The 22426-nt window shown below is 37.6% G+C and overlaps 1 protein-coding gene across 5 annotated transcripts in view; it reads right to left on the reverse strand.

Moving 5' to 3' along the window:
- The window catches only part of TBC1D31 (TBC1 domain family member 31), a 74041-nt gene that overhangs the window by 35393 nt on the left and 16222 nt on the right, over positions 1 to 22426 (reverse strand). For all 5 annotated transcript variants that reach the window (XM_072603158.1, XM_072603159.1, XM_072603156.1 and 2 more), the window contains exons 4-14: positions 18944 to 19122; positions 13716 to 13867; positions 13076 to 13235; positions 12333 to 12533; positions 11340 to 11513; positions 10948 to 11027; positions 10720 to 10866; positions 8716 to 8849; positions 2511 to 2644; positions 2004 to 2183; positions 344 to 576 (exon numbers count right to left, since the gene is read on the reverse strand). In XM_072603158.1, coding sequence (XP_072459259.1) covers positions 344 to 576; positions 2004 to 2183; positions 2511 to 2644; positions 8716 to 8849; positions 10720 to 10866; positions 10948 to 11027; positions 11340 to 11513; positions 12333 to 12533; positions 13076 to 13235; positions 13716 to 13867; positions 18944 to 19122 — 1774 coding nt within the window. The remainder of the gene's footprint in view (positions 1 to 343; positions 577 to 2003; positions 2184 to 2510; positions 2645 to 8715; positions 8850 to 10719; positions 10867 to 10947; positions 11028 to 11339; positions 11514 to 12332; positions 12534 to 13075; positions 13236 to 13715; positions 13868 to 18943; positions 19123 to 22426) is intronic.

Here is a 22426-nt window from a genome sequence, read left to right on the forward strand (position 1 = left end):
TTTTTGATGAGCTCTTTGAGACCTACTAGTAATATTGCTAGATCAAAGGGTATGCAGTTTTATATAGCCCTCTGGGCATTAAACTGAAAAATATCAAGATTTGCCACAATAAATGATCTTCACCAGCTTTAAAAAAGTTAAAAAATCCATTTTGAAATGTGTTCTTATGAATAACCCCTGTTTATTTTCATAACATATTCAATTTACAAAAGACAAGCTACCATGATTTTCACTTCACAACAAATAACATGTCTAATGAAGAACTCTGCGAACCTTAAAAGGTCTATTACAATGTCTTCTATTATTATTATTATTATTACTGTTGGCATCATTCCATGATTACCTCTCTTTCAAGTATTCCAGTTCGTCATTCCTTATCCTTTCTAGCTCTTGAGTCTGATAGTCCACGATGAATTTAGGATACTTATTGAAGACTGGGTATTGGCTTTTTGTCAGAGGGACAAAGTCATCAAGCATGGTCTCCGGATGAATATCAGCAGGAGTGCAAAGCATGAGGCGATAGGCTTCTTGAATTACAACAGCTATATCCAGGTTATTACGATGGTGGAAAAAGTACTGTAAGAAAAATTTCTTTTAAATATAAGGTTCTATTGTGAATGTAGTTTTAGAATATGATATAAACTATTGTTTAAAAAAGTCAAAAATGAACAAAGTAAAAAGTGCACAGCAGAGAACAAAAGAAAATAGGAAGCAAATAAAAGATGGAGAGCTCGGAACACAATGTGTAGTATTTATTATGTAGGCTTTCTTGAAATGAAAATTTATTGCTATATATTATGAATCCTCTCCTGCACATAGCAATGCTTTTATTCTTTTATTTTGTATTTAAGTTTATCGTTTTTTTCTTTTCTTATTGTGTATTTAAGCTTAAAATAAATTAATTTAAAAAACCCAAACAATAAGCTTATTTTCAATAGGGAATTTTTCCAGGAAGGACAATGCTTTTCTTAATATCTATACGGGTCCCAAACTTAAAACTGTACATATATTTCCACAAGGTAAGACCATAACTTACCAAAAATATGTGCTTGAGGAAGAGAATTTTTATGATTAAAATGAAAAGACTTCTTGTACCCAGACAGAATGACCTGACAGCAATGATAATCTTTCCTGCCCACATAAAAGTACCTATTGCTTTTGAGACATATTTACTTAATTCTTTAAAGGTGGCAGAATTCTTTCCCCATTTTGCTAGTCTTTCTACTAGCAGAAAACCTTCTGTTTTAATTCCCTAAGTGTGACTGACATAAAGGCCCAGAACAGATCATCACATTTTGTCATGGAAACTTCATTCAGGCAGTCTAACCAACAACTTTGTTGTAAACTTCAGACAACAATCTCTACAGCTTTCAAGCCATTTCTTCACACAGTGAAATGAGCAGAACCAGGAAAAAAAATTATATAAGAACGCTGTAAAACGAACAATCCTGAAAGACTGAAAAACTCTGATCAATGCAATGATCACCCATGATTCTACATGACTGAAGAGGAAACACATCCTCCACTTCCTGATAAAGAGGTAATGCATCCAGAGTACTGAATGATATATACCTTCTTCGGAATTGGCCAATGTGGAATTTGTTTTACTTGACTATAAGTATTTATTACAAGTGTTCTTTTTTCTTTTTCTTTTTCTGGGGTGGGGGAAGGTAGGGGAGCAAGAAAATAAATGTTTGTTATATGGGGGAAAAAATTTAATTAAAAAAGAATATTAGAAAGTGAAAAGAGAGACATTTCTTGAGGCTATTTCTCTGACATGCCTTCAGGCGTTACATACTACGCTCAGTTGGGTTACAAGCACTTTTAATTAAAAAAATACAAAAAAATAATCAAGAGATAGGGTGAGTTTCTATTAGGATAAATAGCATAAGATATTCAATTATAAAAAAGTGAAAACCACAAAAACCAATGCTATTGTGCCTCTTTTTGGCAAGTGGTGCACACATATGAAAAGCTACAATTTACAAACCACAGATTTGTACCTCAAAGTCATCCTTAAGATTACAGTTGAGTAAAGGGGCCTTGCAGCAGATGTTGTAGGACACAACGATCATGAGGAGGAACGAAGGGTGATTAGAAAAGACATTGTCGAATACTCTAAGCCATTCTTCTCTTGTAAGAACCTCCGAGAACACAGTTTCTAGGAGGGGCCATGCATATAACTAAAATAAACAAGAAAAAGCTTATCAGTTTGACAGGTGCCTTTCAAAATGAACGTACTGGTAATGCTGAGTAATTCTGGTTTGACACTCAAATTATTACACTGAACAGTCCTCAAAAGAATTTCTGTAATTTTTACCCTTTACTACTTTATACGTTTTGGAAACAGACAGGATTTTTGATGTCCTGGGACAAATGTGGGAAAAAAAGGTATTTGACATGTGCGTAAGGTTTGCAATGTGTTTTATGCAAGTGCCCCACAATTTGCACTGATCTCTAAACAAAGGTCAACTACAAAGGGCGGCTTTGGTCCCAAGAGAGCATCCTACCTGCGCAGTCACTCCACAGTTCATATAGTGCTGCAGCAGCTCCTTGTCATGATGGGCCAAAAGATTTTCTATCATACTGAGGATGTTGATAGGAGGATTAGGAAAATATTCAAACCAATGTTGACACCAATTAACTATGAAGGAAGAAAAGGACAATGATCACATTCATGTAGCTGTGAGAACACTCTGCAATTGTGGGGTAGCATGTGATAGTGGAGAGAGGATGGGGCCTGGAGTCAGGAAGGTCTGGGTCCAACTCTAAGCTATGGATTGTGATCTGCTTGATGGAAAACATTCCTCACACCAATGAAATTCCAGTCCCTTCATGTGCAGGGTGATCCTAGCTGACTAAAACATGTCCATCTGTGGTGGGCACAGAGAGCAGAAGACAGAGACTTCTGCATTAGAACAATGGACTAAACAGCTTCTTGCTCTTCAGAAATTTTGCACATTCACTAAACTTCTAAAAGACAAAGAGGAGCAAAAAATATGATACGACAGCACTTATAACTCTAGGCAAAAAATACAAGCCTCCAAATGCTATTTGATTAAAAAAAAAAAACCTTTATGATAATTAAAAAATGAAGGAAAAAATTCTAAACCACTCCCTCATGCTGACAGTGCTGGTCACAGGCAGGTACTACTCTGAAGACTCCCCCTGATAGGGAAGGGGGTGCCTGATTCCTGAAAGGCCTATGTCATTGATCACATCCCGCCCCAATGGGAAGGCTCCTGATGTGGATATGTATGATTTTCCAAGGATCAATTGAGCAAAGTTCCCAGAGGCTCATCACCAACTTGGTTGCAAGGTGACGAAAGTTTTGGACAAAGTCACTACTGAGGACGAAGGGACGGAAGGGCTTGCAAACAGTATTGGTGGAAAGAATACCCACACTGAAAAAAATAATAAAAAAAGAATTAAACTGAAAAACAAAAGGGTTCTGAAGTACTGAATTAAGAAGTAATCAAAATCATAGAATCATAGCATCCCAAAGCTGGAAGGCCCCTCAGAGATCGTCTAGTCCAAGCCACACCTGAAGCACAAATTCCTGCATCCACAAAAGCCCTAGTTAAACTGTTATTTAGCCCCTAATTCAAGACCTTCTGTGATGAGCAGCTCTACTAGACAAAGAAGACAAAATCTAAGTAGGGAAAAGTTCCCAAATACGGAACTTAAATCTGGCTCTCTGTAATTTCCACTCACTAGTCCTACCAAACCAAGGTAAATCAAATTTCTCTTGCATATGACAGTCCATTAAATCAATAAATCATTCTACAGGCATTTTTTAATGCTTACCATGTATCACGCACTGACTAAATGCTGGGAATACAAAGACAAAAATGAAATATTTCCTGCCTTCACAGAGCTTGCATCCTAAAGGAGGTGATAGCATGCATATAAAATAGTCACATGTATCAATCAGATACAGAGCAGATACAAAGTCATCTTGGAGGAAAAAGCACTGGCAGGTGGGCAACCTGGAAAAGGCCTTTTGCAGAAAGTGGCATTTGAATGGAAGTCTTAAAAAAAAAGCCAGGGATTCTAAAAAGCAAAGGTGAGGAGAGAGTTCATTCAATGTAAGGGGGACAGAACATGAAAAGGCACAGAAACAGAAGACTGAGTGTCTTCTATTACAAGAGGTGGTGTGTGCAGAGGGGATGCCTGTATTAAGAAGACAAGAGGAAAGAGCCAGGTTGCGAAGGCCTTTAAACAACAAAACAGAGTTTATATTTGATCCTAGAGGTAGAAGCATGGAAACAACCAACATGATCATGAACAGAGATAGTGGCAGCTAGAAGGGCCTGGTGTGCTACAGTCCACGGAGCCACGAAGAGTCAGACAGGACTGAATGACTGAACCACAGAGGTAAGAGAGCACTGGAGGAGACATGGTTAGGTCTACACTTTAGGAAAATCACTTTGGCAACACTGCAAAGGATGTATTGGGGGGAGTGCAAAACTAGAGGCAGGGAGACCAATTAAGAGGCTATTGCAATAGTCCAGGTGAGAACTAAGAAGGTCTGAGCTATGATGTGGCTAGGCAAGTGGAAAGAAAGGGGTGTACATGAGATGTTGTGGGAAAAGAAATGACAAGCTTTGGCAAATGACTGGATATGGGGGTGGAAGTGAGAATAAGGGGCTGAAGATAACACCAAGATTTTGAACCTGGATGTCTGGAAGGACTGTGGTGCCCTTGACAGTAATAGGGAAGTTTAGAATTGGGAAGGATATGTTTGTACATATATGTGCATGTGTGTGGGTAGGAACAGAAGGGATTATGAAATCTGTTTTGGATATGTTGTTTTGAGATGTCTATGTGGCATCTTGCTGAAAATGTCCAATGGAAGTTGGGGATGTGAGTCTAGAGCTCAGAAGAACTAAGGTTGGATAGATGTCATCTGCATAGAAAACTGAACCCATGGAAGCTCATGACATCACCAAATGAAAGTATAGAAATGATTTCTTTTAAAAAGGGCCCAGGGCACAGTAAGTGTGACATGGATGAAAATCAAGCAAAGAGAACCAAAGAGGTGTCAAGACAGGTGGAAAAAGGACTGAGAGAACAGGGAGATGAAAACTTAGAGAGGAGAAAATATTCAGGAGGAAGCAGTCAACAGTGTTAAATGATGCCAGGAGGTCAAGATGGATGAAGATTAAGAAAATGTCTTTAAATTAGGCAATGAAGAGATCCTTTGGAGCAACAGGTTACGCTGGATAATGAGGGCTAAAGGCAGGGGTTTAAAAGAGAGCAAGGGGAGTAGAGGCACCATGTGTAGATGGTTTTGTCAAGGACTTTAGCAGAAAAGGGAAGAGGGATATAGGATGATAGCTAGCTGGGAAATAGGATCTAGTGAGGGTTTTTCAAAGATGAGAGAGATCTGAGTATGTTTATGGGCAGCAGGGAAGAAACAAAGGCAGCTAGGGAGAGAATGAAGATGAGAGAGAGATAGAGGGAGAGAAAGAAAGAGAGGTGACAATAGCTTGGACAATTTTCTGGAGAAGATGCAATGGGATGAGATCAAAGGTAGATGCAGAAGAGCTGGCCTTAGCAAGAAGGAACCTAACTTCATCAGAGAAGGTGGAGAAGAGAGTGGGAGATGAATAAAGGGGGATATGAGAGGAAGAGAAGTAGAGAAGAAGGAGGTGTAGCAAATGGCCTCAATATTTTCCAGGGATATATGAGAAATCCTCAGCTGAAAGGATGGGGACAGGGAGTGCTGTAGAGGGCTTGAGGACAGAAGAGGAGGTCTGGAATAGGTGCTATGGTAAGTGGGGCACAGAACCAATTAGACACTAGTGGAAGGACTGTCCTGCTACAGTGAGGCCTCAGGTGAAATCAGATAACATACACTGTAATGGACCCTCTGAGCACAGTTGCATGACTTCTTCCAGTTCCATTCAGCAGATGGTGAGAACAATCCAGAGTTAAGGTTTGACAAGGTATGATTCAAGTGGAGGGTTGAGCTAGGGACTGGAGGTCACAGTGAAGTCAAAGAACATGTTTAGGAATAATACAGCACAGAGAAAGGACAAAAGATGTTTCAAGCTAACTTTCACATCATTTCCTCCCAACACCTTAATAAGCTCCTTCTTCTACAACCTAAATATCCCCAATTCTTCAGACAATTCTCACATGACATGGTCTTAAGTCTTTATGCCGTTCTGGATGCTGCCCCGCCTCAGCACACCATGAAGTCAGTGCCCTAATATCTAGTGGTCAGAACCAAACAAAATAATCTCAAGATGGCAGTCTAAGATTTTAAATTAAAATAGGCAGCTTTGAAAACCACCTATTTCTTCAAAACTTTTAGTTCTGTTATACTAATGATTAATAAAAAACACCAAAGCTATCTTTAATTAGATTTTTTTCCTTTTGTTATATACAGAGTGGTTCATTTAAAATAGTTCCTATTTAAAGCCTGTACTAAATTGGACTGGTAGATCAACATGTCAATAGGCCTACTAAATTTTATGGATGGTCCAAAACAGAAGAAAAAATAAAGGGACACAATTTTGGCAAGTTCTCAAAACTGCATAACCAAATAAATAAGCATATACTTATTACTTTCCACTTTTTAAAAGAGAAAAAAGGGAGTTTGGGTAGTGCTTTGGGATAAAATATACTTGCTGAGACAAGGAGATACTGAAGGCATTTAGATCAGCTCTTTAAAAAACACATTAACTTTGAAAGGAAAATCCATTTGAATCATGGGTTCTTCACCCTTTTCTGTGTATGTCTTGGAAGTCAATCTGGTGAAGTCTATGAATCCTTTTTCAGACTCATGCTTTTAAACACATAAAAATGCATAAGATTACAAAGGAAAATAATTAGATTGAAATACAGTTATCTAAATATTAAAAAAACAAGTTTAGAGATGTCAGGTCATGCACCCCTGGCTAAATAAATGTTTAACTAAAAGAGAACCCTGACCCACACAGAGTTAATTTTCCATGATTTCAGGTAAGCTGTGGTTTGTGTAGTGACCCTGAAAGTCTGGGCCAGGAATCCCTTCTCTAAATTTATTGGAACATTTTTTTCTTCTGCTCTGATTATAATGGTTGTAGTAGAAGTCAGAGCTCAACAGAGGGAAGGAAGACCTGTGAGCAGAAAGGGCTAACAGGTAGAAAAAGGAATAGAAGACTGTGTAGGAGCCATAACATCACTGTCTACCCCTCTCCCTCACCTCCCCACCCACACAGAGATAGATGGGCTTTTCCTCTTGGCAGTCATACGTACTGCGAAGATGGTTAGGAGGAGGACACTTAGCTAGGAGGAGGACACTTAGCTGACAACCTATTCCAGGGGGCCCCCCTTGCTCTTGAGGGTGACTACAAAGTAATGAAATTAAATAAAGGTCAACACGGGGAAGAGGGATACTGGAGGACTTTACCATGAATATAAACAGACATTCAAATGAGTGTTGTCCTTCAAAGCTGCCACCTGGGGGACTAGACATTTATCCCTGATACCAGATGTTCAAAAGATCTTGGAAACTCCTCTTTGGGAACTTCTTTCTGTGTCAGTTTACAAGCTACATGTAAGATAGTCTTACTATGTAATAGTAAGGGGCAGCTAAGTTGTGCAGTGGATAGAGCACCAGGTCTGGAGTCAGGAAGACCTGAGCTAAAATATACCTTCAGACACTCACTCTGTGATCTTGGGAACGTCATTAGTTGTTTGCCTTAGTTTCCTCATATGTAAAATGAGTTGGAGAAAGAAATACCAAACCACTCTAGGATCTGTCAAGGAAATTCCATATGAGGACACAAAGAATCAGATATGACTGAAATGCCTGAACAAAATGTACTAGTCACATCTTGCTTTCATCCAAAGGGACTCTCACAATAACTTAATCAAATTTGGCTTTGGAAATAACTAAAAATCATATCCATCCTCAAAGGATAACAATTTCCCATCAATTAAGATAGTAAACTTCCTAAGACAAAAAAGAAAGGTACCAACTTGCATGAGGAATGGTGTTTCCACTCAAGAGAATGAAATCAGCTCTGGAGGCAACCATAGATCAGCTCTGCAGTTCCCAAAATATTCTGAGCAATTGGCAACATCAATGAGCTAAGGGTCTGACATCCCAGAGTGAGAATAGTCATGTGGGTATGTAAGCTTTTTTTCATTCATAGAATCACACTCACACAGCAGTTCTACTACATGTGGAAATCACATTTTTCATTTGTACCAAAAATCTATAAATCATAATCTCAATTTTGTAAGTAAAATCCACTATCACCAATGACTTGATCAGTAATTCAGATCAGATCTGGCTGATCTGATTCTGCTGGTGGGAAAGAAAATGCTCTTATTAGAGATGTATTACTTAAGGTCATAGAGATTTCATGCCATGAAGGACAATTTAATTTCGTATTTGAAAAAGCAAAGAGCTCGTGCAACTTGAGGGGTAAGTAATGTAGGCCTACTCTTTATACTCAGCCATATGCATCCATCCAGACTGTTAAGATTTGTTTCTCCCTGCAAACAGACTTCAGATGTCCACAGTTAAACTCTCAAAGTCATTCATTCTCTACATACTCAAACTAATCAGACTGAAAGTTTACAGATCTAATTGCTAGAGCAGTCTTTTTCTTCTACCTTCATTGTTAGTATCTGCATTGCTGTGGGAAAAGGCACTTCAAAAAAAGCACAAAAATTCACCCTTTAATTGTAATTACTTGATAAATTTTTACTTACTTATGAGAGTGGCAATAACTTCAAAACAGACGAGTTGGTTGTTCTGGAATAATTTTACGAATGGAAATGCTAACAGAGGAAGATATGGCGTGTCACCAAAGATAGCAGACCAGTGAGCTAACGCAGACATGGTCCTGTAAATGAAATAATGCCCAAGAGGCTAGAAAATATTTACAAGAGTTTAAAAAAAAAAAAGCATGCTTGACATTGGTTGAAGTAGATACTTTTTTTAAGGAAAAAATTTAGTGTGGAAGTATTCTCCCAAATGTAGACTAAAACCCGAAGATTCATAGACATACTTATGACTTAGCACTTTCAGAGGAGAAGCTAAGGTTTTGCTGTATTTCCAACAGGCTGCTGGGTCCTGAATAAAGTTTAACATATTACAAAACTGTTACAAATTAGAAAGATGTGGATTGATCCAGCTGCATTAGAATAATTTAATGATAAACTAGTCTTAAGACCCACTAATAGTATCTTAACTGGAAGAACAGCTTTAGTCCCCGGATTCTAAGCTTTAAATCATTCACTGCTTCTTTTGATAAAAAAAAAAAAAAAATGTGGTAGCACAGCAATTCAGTATTTAATCTTCCCACAAAAGTACGGACGTATGAAAATGAGTCTAAGAGATGACAATCTTTTAGCTTCCCTTCCAGCTCTAGACCCCTGACCCTATTTTGGATGGCACTTCTGTTCATGGAAAAGCAGCAATGCTGCTCATTGTTGAGCTTACAATTGGAGAGATTTAAAATAAGTTTCATAAAACTTCAAAAAGAACAAACCAAAAGAATGGTAAAATAAGGTCTTTTGCTACAAATGTTTTGATTATTAATTTTTGCCTATGATTTTGTGCTTATTACAGCAGTCAGCTTGGTTACCCAACTGTGAGGTGGATCATTCATAAGAGCCCTCTCCACTGACCAACTGGACCTAGGACACTGCTAATAGAATGCTTCTGCAAAAGGCCACGATTTAGGAGGAGGCCAGAGGCAGTGGGTGTCAGTAAGTCTGTACTCCAAAGGCCAACATTCTACATCAGTGCAACTCTTCTCCCCTCTACTAATGTGGTTCCTGAGAAGTGAACAGACTACAGGTGGGGAATCTGTGGCCCTCGAGGTCTGTAAGTGCAGGACTCTGACTGAATAAACACTTCACTGAACAGACTTTAGTCCTCTGCTGTACGCTGGTCATGTTCTATTGCTCTAAAGAGAGGGATAAGGATAAAGTCTGAAGCTGTGATTTTCACTGATGAAGAAACTCCCTCCATCAATGCAGGCTGGCACCTTCTCTGCAATGTCTAGTCTTAAGGGCGCTGCCTAGGACAAGGACAGGTTCAGTAATCTGTCCAGAGTCACACAGCCAAAATGTGTCGGAGGTGGGACTTGAACCCAGGTCTTCCTGGCTCCAAGACCAGCTCTCTATTCATAACATAATACTATCACTTCATTTTAATATAACTTTAAGCTATTAACAAAATACAAGGAAACTTCAGCTTTAAAAATAAGTGGAAAAACAGTTTCCTATTTTGTCTTTTACTTTCCATGTAACCCAATGTGTAATTAGGACTTTTTCAAACCAAATCACTTTAATTCAAAGTATGAACAACAAATTCAGAGACAACACACAGAACAATACGGACTGGCATTCTGCCAACATGGATGAAATGTGATGAGTTCTAATCATGGGATATCATGGGGCATCGGAGCAAGGTTCTAGCTCCTCCTGAATTACATCTTAAGTGCAGTCTGATTAGCTTGTTTGAAGTATCCTGGGCTCCTACAACGTTAGATACATCAATATTTTAAAATGATTATGAAAACCTTCCCAAGTCAGATATACATTATTCCTAGATTAAACATATCATCCCACTAGCATGGATAATTGAGAACTGACTGATTAAAGGCACACTTTATCAATTAATCAACATTTATTATAACAATGGATTTTCAAAAATATAGTATCTGTTCATTACAGTCTTTATAGAATACTAACTATTGTACATACCTTTGTAAAATTCTCAGTAATTTTCTACTCTTGATGGGATATTTTTCATGAATGTTGAGAAATGCACAGTGAGTACCCTTATCTAGTAGGCTATTAAATGCTGAATAATTTTCCGGCAATCGCAGTAGAGAGCGCCAAATGAACATCCTGAAATTAAGACATAATTTTACAAAAACGTTTCTCTCCATAAACAGAGAATGGCATTAAGGAACTGTTTTTCCTTCTTACCTATACTTTGTTGGATATTCTCCATAGCCTCTCAATAAGGTTTGTAGGCTTTTTTTGCATAATCCTTTGGGCAGGTCATTCTACAAAAAGGAAGATGGAAACTCAGATTAATTATCTATGTGATGTGACCTATTCCTTACAACTTGACTTTCTTTTCTTTTTTGCATTAACCTGTATCTATCTTTTAAGTAACATTTGTTTCACTGACCTATTTCTACGAATATTTTTAGCACTTTAAAAAATAATGTTTCTGTTGGGCCTTTACTACCCTGTAACATTCAAATTTTAATTAAATATTGGGCAAGGAAAAGTTATTTGTGGAAGCCACACTCCAGGGTCATCTCTTAGGAATGTCTTTGGCAAAACTATAGTAAATAAAGTTTATATCTTACCTCTTTATTTTCAAGGTCAGTGTCCATTATGTTTCTTAATATTTTAGTTCTTGTTCTGCAATCCTTTGCTTTCCGTGGTCGCTGTACCTTTCCTCCTATCACTCTTACTTTGAGGTGACTTGGTCCTGTCTTCTTGGACAAGTCTTCAATTACTTTCACTAGAGGAGGAGGTGGCTAAAAGAGAAGAAATCTAGTGGTTACCTTGGAAGAAATGAGACTGCTCGGCTAATTCAGTTTTACTGTCTATGATCATTATTTAGGCAAAAGTCTATGAGAAATTTCTAAACAAAAAAACTATACAGGACAAAATTTATTTTCCTTCCTTCCTTTCCCCTCAACTTGCTTCCTTTCTTCCTCCCTCCCTTCCTCTTCTAAACCTGGGTCTCCCTATCTTTCCCAGGCAGACTGGCACAAGAGTTCTTATCTGCTCAGTTTCTAACCTAGCATGGGTCCTGCCTCTCTGGGCAGCCTGGTGGGCCCTTGCTTCTCAAGGCTCATAATTAATGCCATATATAATATGGATACTTGACTCTCTTAGTTCATTGTGGTGCACAATCCCCAGGCTCATCTGCCTGCCTCAGCCTCCTTAGGAGTAGGGATTTCAGGCATGTGTCACCACACTTAGCCTTTTCTTTTTGAGTAATATTTCAAAATACCTTTCTGCTGAACCATTAAAATATACAAGGTATTTGAATCAAATGGTAATTATAAATGCTGTGAACAGCAATTCATTATCTCTTGAGGATGCGCCTTAAATCAGATAACAATGAGGCAATGGCCAGTAGCAGCCGTGGCAGAAGTATCGGCTTATTGGGCCAGAACTTGAGGTTTTCTGGACAAAAGCATGATTTGTGAGGAGTCGTGGTCATCTGGCTGGACGGAGCTTACAAACAGCAATCAGGCGAGCAAGGCAAGATTCCAAAGGGAAGAAAAAGGTAAGAAGGACGAGGAGGCTGATAAGTCTTTGATGATTTAGTGTGCTTCATATCTTACCTTATTTATTTCTTGGGTTAAAACCTGAACAGAATATACATTTAGGCTTCCATTTTCCATTACTGATGTAATATATCGCCCATTTGGACTAATTACCGATGTGCTGATTCCTTCATCAAGGGTCCCAATATCAAAAAGAAGTTTACAGTTTTGTATATTGATAAACCTCATAATGCCATCTTGACCCAACACTCCAAGAATCTAAAAACAAAGACATAATATCTAAATATAGAAATACGATTTTAAACATTTCTCAGAAGAGTAAATATTTTTGTGAAAATATTTTACTGTGAAAACCCTAAGTATGAGTATTAATACAGGTTCTTAAAACAATAAGTAAGTAAATAAGAGCAACACAGGGATTGGGATAGGGATAGGACCTGTGATTTCACTAGCACATGAGGAAACTCCCTCTTACCAATGCAGGTTGGCAGCTTCTAGTCCTAAGACAGTAGCTCAGAGACCTGAGAAGTTAAAGGGATTTGCCCAGGGTCACAGAGCCAGTACAAATGAGATTCAAGACTTGGATCCAAGTATTCCTGGCTTTGAGGTCAGCTCTCAATTCTTATCTCCACTGCCTCAAAAATAAGACCAACTATTAATCAGTCACCAACACAGAGTATGTAATGTGACCTAAAAATTATAGCATTCAATCAGTCTCTTCAGCAAATATTATATAGTTCAGAAAATATATGTACTCTTTTTAAAAAACTTGTATTTGACTTTAAAGGTACAAAACTCACCTGATTAGAACCAGCATCAAAACTGTCAGGAATAAATTCTATATGGCGAATAGATCGGATTTTTGTAGGCAACTGGATTATTCTAAATAACTGTTGAGTCTCCAAACACCACAAGTGAAGATGGTTCGATTTACCTCCAGCAGCCAAGATTCGACCATCCCTACATAAGACAGAGGTTAGAAATTTTTCTCTATCAGCTAAATCAGGGTGAAAATTTTATCTAGAATGACTATCATGAGTTACTATTGCATTACTTCTTGAAAAAATATTTCCTATTTAGAGAAAATAATAATGTTTATAATTATAAAACTATATGTTCACATATAACATTTTATATTTACACATATGTGATATTCACACATACGCATATATGTATGTAGATATATATGATTAGAAAGTAGCTGTCGTGATATACAGAAGAAAACAGGAATAGGTTGTGTGCTCCAGGATAGTGAGAGATGAAGAGTACTGCCTCTCCCCTACTCATTTTTGTTTTGAGGGATGGTTCACTGAGAAATGTAAGTGATATAAAAATAAGACACCAATAAAATTTATTTAAAAAAAAAACACACCACTGCAACATACCTGGTAACAGCAAAATAAAATTTATTTAAAAAAAAAACACACCACTGCAACATACCTGGTAACAGCAAAAACTTTGTACTTCAAATCAGATCCAGCAGGTGGTAGAGGCAATTGATATTTACAAACAAGGGTATCACATTCCCAGGCAAAGATGGAATTGTCTTTAAAACAGCTAAGGATAGTGTTGCTGAATGGAAGAAAGAATACCTGAATAGAAAGAACACACATGTTTTTTTCAATAAGAAAAATAAACAAAATTCTTTAACCACAACATTTTGCATCAGGGTCAGTTTTTTTTAAATTTAATTATTAAAAACAAACAAGCAACCACTATTTTCAACAGTATTCTTTACTTACCATACTTACTCTAAAAGTTTCCATAATTCTAAAGTTAAGTCAAAGTTAATACAAAATGCAACCATTCTAGTTAGTTCTCAGAAGAAAAACACTTAATTTTATCAGTATTTTTCAAGTAAAAAAATGCGCTATTTGAAAATATCTATAAAATGTTATATTTTACTACACTCATTCTTTATGCGTGTGAACAAATGAGAATAGAAGATTAACTTAATAATATTTCATCAATACACTCCACATTGGCCTTACTGGAAAGGTCTCAAATTGCTTCCTCCATTTTAATGATGAGCCAATGGAGACACTAAAGACAACCAGTGGCAACATTAAAAATACTCACATAATTTCCATTTTTCTACTATGTAAACACTAATCAGTGCTTTCACTTGAAAACATAGTAGTGTTTCCAACAGTTTGACTTAACTTTTTTTTTAAAAAGCACTTATTAAACACCTACAATTTACCAGGCACTGTGCTAGGAGCTATCAATACTGATAGAGTACTGACTGAATGTACTCACTTACAAAGAGCACTTAATTGGAAGTCAAAGGATGATCTCTGTTTGAATCCTGGCTCTTCCACTTACTACCCGTAGGACCCTGGACCAGCGATGACCCCTCTGGGGCTCAGGTTCCTTATTTTTAAAATGAAGGCATTGAACTACATGATTAAATAGGGTTTGTTTTTTTTTTTTACTCTAAATTTATGATCTTGTGATCACAATGTCATTAACAAGGTCTACATACAATAAACATACCAAAAATACAATATGGCATATGTTGGCTAATTAAAGCAAGTTCTGTATTTGTAGGAATACTAACTCAACTGCAGGCTGATGAAGCTGAATTAAAATTGACTAGGGATAGAATAGTGCCCTCCTTGCCTTTTGCCTTTTCCCTTTGGCCCCTTAGTCCCAAAGACAGGCTCTGGTAAGGCTATATATTAACTGGTTTGTTGTGTAAAAAATATTTTTAATATGAAGGTCTACAATAGGATCCATCTGACAGCAGATGTTTTAAAACATATCAAGGGGTTCACTTCTTAAGAAAGAAATCTGAGAGGATCCTTGTTAAAAAAGAAGTTATATCCAAAAGACTCGTGATGGAAAATGCTATCCACATACAGAGAAAGAACTATGGAGTATGAATGCAGATTGAAGCATACTACTTGCTCTCCTTTTCTTTTGTTGTTTTATTTTGTTTCTTCTCTCTCGTGGTACCTTCAATTCCTTCTAATTCTTCTTTACAACATGACTAATGTGAAAATGTTTAATAAGAATGTATATGTAGAGCTTATATCAGATTGCACACCATCTTGGGGAGAAGGGAGGTAGTTGGAGAAAATTTAAAACTCAAAAGCTTATGGAAGTGAATGTTGAAAAGTAAAGAAATCAATTAATAAAAAAATTTGAAAAAAAGAAGTTATTTTTTTCTAGAAAAGTAAGAAAGGTTATTCCTGCTCATGAAAGTAAAAGCTTATAAATAAATGAGCAGAAACTATCTTACAGGGTTAGCTTTGATACACTAGGGGCTAGATGATTGCTCACTGGTAGGATTAAGATTTTAACAGAGATTATCATCAATGGGAGCACTTATCACTTGCTTCAACAGCTTAAGGAATCCTGAACCAAATTCTCTTCTGAGCTACAACTTCTTTATAAACAATAACGGAAAAGGGGCTCCATGGGAAGGGCAGACTGGTCTTTTGGGGGAGCTGGCTTTGCCTTATTTATCTCTTTCAGGACTCTGAAGTTCCAGTCACTAATAATGGCAAGTTAAGGGAAAATGTTCAATTCAAGAATCGTTTATTGAACACCTGAGTCCTGCTCAGCGGTACTTGTTTCAGAATCCCTGTGGTGCAATATATTCTTTCACACGCATCACGGTGACTTTTCAGAATATGAGAGTGATTTCCCAGGGATTCCAGTCATTGGAGGCGCAGAGATCGCAATGCCAGCATTGCTCCCTACAGAGACTAGCAGGAGTGACAATAACAACTCTAAGTGCTAACATTTATCTGCACTTGATAGTTTCCTAAATGCTTAACACACATTATCTCATTCAGTCTTTACCGAAACCCTAAGAGGCAAGCGCCAGAGGTATTATTCTCATTGTAAGGAGGAGGAAAAGCAAGGCGGAGACAGGTTAAGTGACTTCCCCATGTTTGTACTAATATGTGAATAGGCAGGACTTGAACTCAGGTCTGCTCTAACTCTCGTTCTATTGATCTCTGCACATACCTTGATGTTTCGCATCCATATATCACTCTAGAACTCTACCTTCCACAAAAGACATAGAGTTAAAATGAGATTTCTGCCTCTACGGAAGTTAGTCGCTGCCCCTGTTGCTGTTGGGCACAACAACTTCTGAATGCTCAGAGAGAAGGGTTTGTGCTGCTGAGGCGATTTTTGAAAGCATAATGTAATTCAAAGGAAAGATAATTTAACTCACAACTTTTCAGGAAAGCATTCAATTGCATACAGCAAGTCAGTTCAACACATATGAGAATTAAGGATAAAAGGGGATCAGAGAGCTGAACCAGAACCTCAAAGTAACCCCCCTTATTCTCCAGGGTGTAAGGACTCATTCTAGACTCCTCACACTCTCTCACTCTCCTATTCAAGCTATTGCCAACGCCTGTTGATTTTTACTTTCAATAACATCTTGCAATAGCTGCTGGCGGGAGTGCCTACTGCAAGTCTCTCCTCATTCCAATCCATCCTCTATTCAGTTGTCAAAATGATTTTCATAAAGCATAGGTTTGACCATGTCACTCCCCTACTCAGTCAACTGCAGTGGCTCCCTATTGCCTCCAGGAGCAAGCCCTTTGTAACCTAGGCCCTCCTACCTTTCCAGTCTTCTTGTACCTTATTCCCCAACACGTTGTCTTTGATCCAGTGAAACCAGCCTCCTCTCTATTCCACAAACAAAACACTCTATCTCGTGGCTCTGGCTATTTTCTCTACTTGTCCCCTATTACTGGAATATTCTCCCTCCTCCACTCCAACTGCTGACCTCCTTGGCTTCCTTTAAGTCCTAACTAAAATTCCATCTTTTACTGGAAGATTCCCCAACTCCTCTTAAGTCTAGTACCCCTCTCTTAATTACTTCCCATTTATCAGTATATAGCTTGTTTGTATTTTTGTTTACGTGCTGTCTCCCCCATCATATTTAAGGTCCTTAAGAGCAGGGAAGGTCTTTTCTCTCTTCCTCTTTTTTTATCTTCAGCACTTAGCACAGTGCCTGGCACATAATAGGAACTTGATAAATGTTAACTGGTTGCCTATAAAACAGAATTCAGAATGAAACAAGCTCTATTCTGCAACCTGTGCAAAGGAGAAATGCAGAAAACTGACAGAACTAATGCAAATCGAAGTCAGCAGAACTAGGAAAACTATACACAACGACTAGAGCAATGCAAACAGAAACAGCGAAATGAAAGTCAACCCTGAGAGGACAAAATGCACCTCCTGTTCTTGGTGAGAAAACACAAACACTGTCAGGTCCAGATGATATGATGATTGGCTTTGTGGACCTGCTGACTTTCCCTGTTCTTTCTTTAAAGAATCATAAAGCCACATGGGACGGCTCTCTGGAGAGAGGATGAAGGAAAGATACATTTGGAAACAAAGTGACTTTATAATTATATATTAATAAAAATGCTTTCAATAAACCATCAGAACTATCAGGGCTACAAAACCATCTAATACTGTCCCTAAACTTTCTACACAAGAAACTGAAAACTGGAGAGATTAATTCACTAAAAGACCTTGTTACACGGTGGTCCCAGGAAAACAGTCCCCGAGAATAATGTCACCAGGAGGGACTCTAGTAAAATAGTTTCCCACCAATAAAAATCATGAAAGTAATACTCAAAATCATCAGATAGGAGCCAATATACTTGTTGGGATAGCATCCTGAAATCCTAAAAGAATTAAACTTTTATTTTAAGATTGAGTTACTACGACTTCCTCTTTCCTTCCTATACTAGGTTTATTTTATTTTATTTTTTTATAAAACTCTGCTCCTTTCACTACTTTAAAACATTACACCTTGATTCCAATATACCAAAGGTGCCTGAAATTTCTGTATCTAATTCTCATTCATAAGCCACAGAGCCTTAGCATATGGAATCCTATAAATTAGGTATGTATTTTTATCATTTAAATGTCCACAAAGGTTAGAATTGGCAGCTCTCCAGCACTGGTAGCCCATGTATAAACCTGGCTCCAGTCCCATGGACACTGACTACAATCCTGTGGCAGGGAGAACAGATGGTTTCTGTGACTTTGTTTTATAATGCTGGTTCTGCGGCAGAATCAAATCCCAATGGAGACAGAGAATAGTCTCTTCTCTTGGATTAAAAATTCAATTTAAAAGCTAAGGCAATTAGAGAAGGAAAAGACTAACTAGGTAGTTGGTTCAAATCTCTAATGAATAATCTTGCTAGAACTTTTATCTCTTTAATTATTTAAATGAAAGGACCCTGGGACTTCTGTTGAAATGAATTTTAGTTATTAACATGAAATAGTCACATATAACAAAAATGAAAAGTAATATCACTTATACATTGTAACATATGAAAATATGAATTTGACTTAGGTAGATGTAAAAAAAATTATGTAAACTGCTACCTACTCTTTTGAAAAAAACTATATAGTCCCATGGTTATATTAAGAAAATGCACACTAAAATATAGTCTGTGGCCATGGATGGCACCTGAAACTCTGCTAGTTATTTTACTTAGCTGTCTAAGTTAGAAGAACACATACGATCAGATGGTACAATGCCAAGAGTCACTTTGATAAACAAAGGCAGAGTCTAACATTGACCAGAAAATCCTTGAAAAACACAATTATAGAAACGCATTCATCAGAGTCTAGAATTGAAGTGAGTGATTCCTTAACACGAATTCCCTCTCTTTACCGACCTTTTGTATGCCCACAGATTGGCTGATATTCAGCTTTCTTTTTCTCTGAAAAGTATCCAGGTCCCAGAGCTGGGCCGTATCAGAAGATGTGGTGATGGCATACCTTCCCGATGCATGGACAGAGATGGAAAATACTGAAGATTCATGTCCGCTCATCCAGCTAACCAGCTCCTTGGTGACTGTAACACAAACTTTAAATCTTAAGAGCTCTATTTGAAATCTGCTGAATTTTTAGTGTATCAGGCTAGGTTTTATAACAAAGAACTATCTTTACAACAGACTCAGAATTGTAATTGTATGATGAGTTCACTAAAGGCATTAAGACATTCTGGAACAACCCATTCCTCTAGTAGAACTAGGACAACTGCTTGTTACAAGAACCTATCTAAAGCAGAAACCACAACTAGGCAAGAGGTTTTTAAGTCTAAGAAAATGTTTCATGTTATTTCTAAGTTCTGCATAAATGGGCATCTTACATAACTTGCTTCTTTGATGACAGAAATTCAAAGTTCAAGTAAATGTCTTGAGATCATTCAATCTCCCAGTCTATTATTGTGAACACTGTTTAAAAAGTGTATTCAGTATTATTCAAAACATCAAAATTCTTCAAGTATCCAGCTTTGCTTGTAATTAAAAGGCTTAATACTAGCGGTAGTTATGCCCACGGAAATTTTAAAAAGGTAAAGAAAAACAGGAAAATATGCTCCTTGAGTCTGAAGAGAATAAGATTATTTTTGACTCAACTGTGATATCTGCTTGAATTGGTAGTGACTTGTTTATTTCCTCTACAATGTTTGAAAAGGTTAATAGTTTTACCAGATATGATCTATTCAATTTAGAAATCAGATTCATAATTCATGACTCAGTGACCACATTGAAACTAAATCATGGCCAAGAAGTCTTTAAATGGTAGCCCATAAAGTCTCAGAGGGAGCTAGGTTGTTTGGAACATAGTGCGCTAGGTCTGGAGTCAGTAAGACCATAGTTGAAATCTGTCTTCAGACACTTACTAATTGTGTGATTCTAGGCAAGTCACTTAATCCTGGTTTGCCTCAGTTTTCTCAAACTTAAATTGGGGATAAAAACAGTACCTGCCTCCCACAATTGTAGAAAGGATCAAGTAAGATAATATTTGTAAAGCACTTTGCAAACCTTAGAGTGCTTTATATATGCTATTATTCAGGTGGGGTAGATCTTTATTAAGTAAGTATAAATAAAATATCATAAAGGTATGTATCTAAGTTAAAAGTCCATAGATTTAGAATCAGAAGAGGCCTTAGAGGTCCACAGGTTCTAAACCTCTAATTTTATAGATGAGAAAACTAAGACCCTACAGGTAAAGAGACTTGCCCCTGTCACACAGATAGTGAGTGACAGAATTGAACTCAGGTCCTCTGACTTTAAATTCATTGCTTTTTCATAGCAAGCTGCCTCCCCTTCCTGAAAGGCAAATTTCTTTTAAGGAAAACTAATCCAATCCATATTCTCAAAAGAAAAATAATAAAAGATATCCTGCATAATGAGTTCACTTGTTCACACTGGTCACTTTGAAATATGTGTCAATGTGTGATTGTACTAAATGAGGTCTATATTTCTCAGGACCATTCAACTCAGAAAAGTCTGATAGATAACCTTTCACCTTCTCTTTCCCAGAACCAGGTCACCACCCCATTTCTGGGCCAGTTTCAATCCATGCCAACAAGCACATACAGTCTTTTTCACATGTACATGCTTGGATGCCCTGTAAAAAAGTAAATTTAGGTGTATGCTCCTAGTAACCAAAACAACATCGTGGGGTCACTAAATCATCTGATTAACGTGCTCATGCTAAGAGAGCTAAAATGCTTTAACTATATCCATGAAGTCACCAACATTAGATTTTTATATTTAAAAATCATTACATATCATAGGGCAGCTAAATAGTACAGCTGATAGAGTGCTGGGCCTGGAAAGAGAAAGAGTCATCTTTCTGACTACAAATCCATCCTCAGACACACACTAGGTCTGTGACCTGGGCAAGTCACTGAACCCTGTCTGGCTCAGTTTTTGCATCTGTAAAATGAGCTGAAGAAGGAAATGGCAAACTACACTAGGATCTCTGCCAAGAAAACCTCAAATGGGGTCACGAAGAGTTACGCATGATGGAAAAATGACTGAACAACAACATAGGTTGTGGCACAGGTGAGGAAGGAGATGATAAATTGCTAAATATAGGCTTCAAGCAAGACTGTTTTTTCAGTACAACATCTAAGTCAATGGTTCTGGGGCCATCTTTTTGGCATTACAAAAATCATGAAACATGCAGAGTAGTCTCGGAACTTTGATCTCATATAGGATTGGATAATTAATCTACTTAATTATAGTTCTTATAGTTCTTAATTGTGGAATGTGCTAAAGATAACATCACTGGGTCTGCCACAGTGTTAAATACCAGAGCTGCACTTAAACACTGGAGCAATAATAAGTACAGTTTGGTATGACTTGCTCAACTAGCACAGTGGGATAGATGTTACAAGTGGCAAAGGATCTTACACAAGCCACAATCCTGGAATAAACAGTAATAGCATGTAAATTCTGTATATTTTGAATTAACGTTAACAGTATTTATTGAGTGCCAACCATAAAGCAGGTTGTCTTCAGTGTTTGGAACACAAAAATCAAGAGGGGAACAATCCCTACTCCATCTAGGGCTGGAGTGAAATAAGAACTTGGGAAATGATGCACAGGATGACTGCCACCATAGAAATGGAACAATAAAATGGTGCTAAGTGCTGAAAGGTCACAATGAGCAAGCTTAGTCTTGGAGAAAAGTAGAGAAAACATGCCTCCTCTTCGTTGAAAAGGTAGGCCAATATAGGTGCACAGCAGTATATATACACCTTCAATTATAGGCGATATATTGATTGATTTTGGGAACGGATTTTTTTTCTCTACTTTCTTGTTTTAATATTTTTGAGTAATGGAGGGGGAAGAGAGGAAGTAAGGGAATAAGCAGTTACCTATCAGCTACTGTACGCCAATCACTGTGCTAAGCACTTTAAAATGATCTCATCTGATCCTCACAATAACCCTGAGAAGTAGATGCATTATGCCCATTTTTCAGTTGAGGAAACTGAGGCAAAGAGACTTGCCCAAGTTCATACAGCTAGGAAGTGTTGGAGGCCAGATGTGAACTCAGTTCTTCCTGACTCTAGTCCTGGCACTGTGTCCACCTCAGTGCTACCAGCTCTATCCACTGTGCCAGCAGTAGCTGGGATATGTTTGCCAATAAATGTGACGTAACAAGAAAAAATATCAACTAAAAACAAAAGGGAAAAACTTCTCATGCTGATCATCTAATCCAAGGATTTCCAATGAGTCAATTACAATTGCCCAACTCATCTTTATGATCGACTCCACTGCTTACCCATGGGCCTGCAGCTACCACCATGCTTTCTTTCCATATATGATTCTTTTGGTGGGGATGGGGAAGTAGCTGACCTA

The sequence above is a fragment of the Notamacropus eugenii genome, chromosome 4 (genome assembly GCF_028372415.1).
Source record: "Notamacropus eugenii isolate mMacEug1 chromosome 4, mMacEug1.pri_v2, whole genome shotgun sequence".
In the NCBI taxonomy this organism is placed as follows: domain Eukaryota; kingdom Metazoa; phylum Chordata; class Mammalia; order Diprotodontia; family Macropodidae; genus Notamacropus; species Notamacropus eugenii.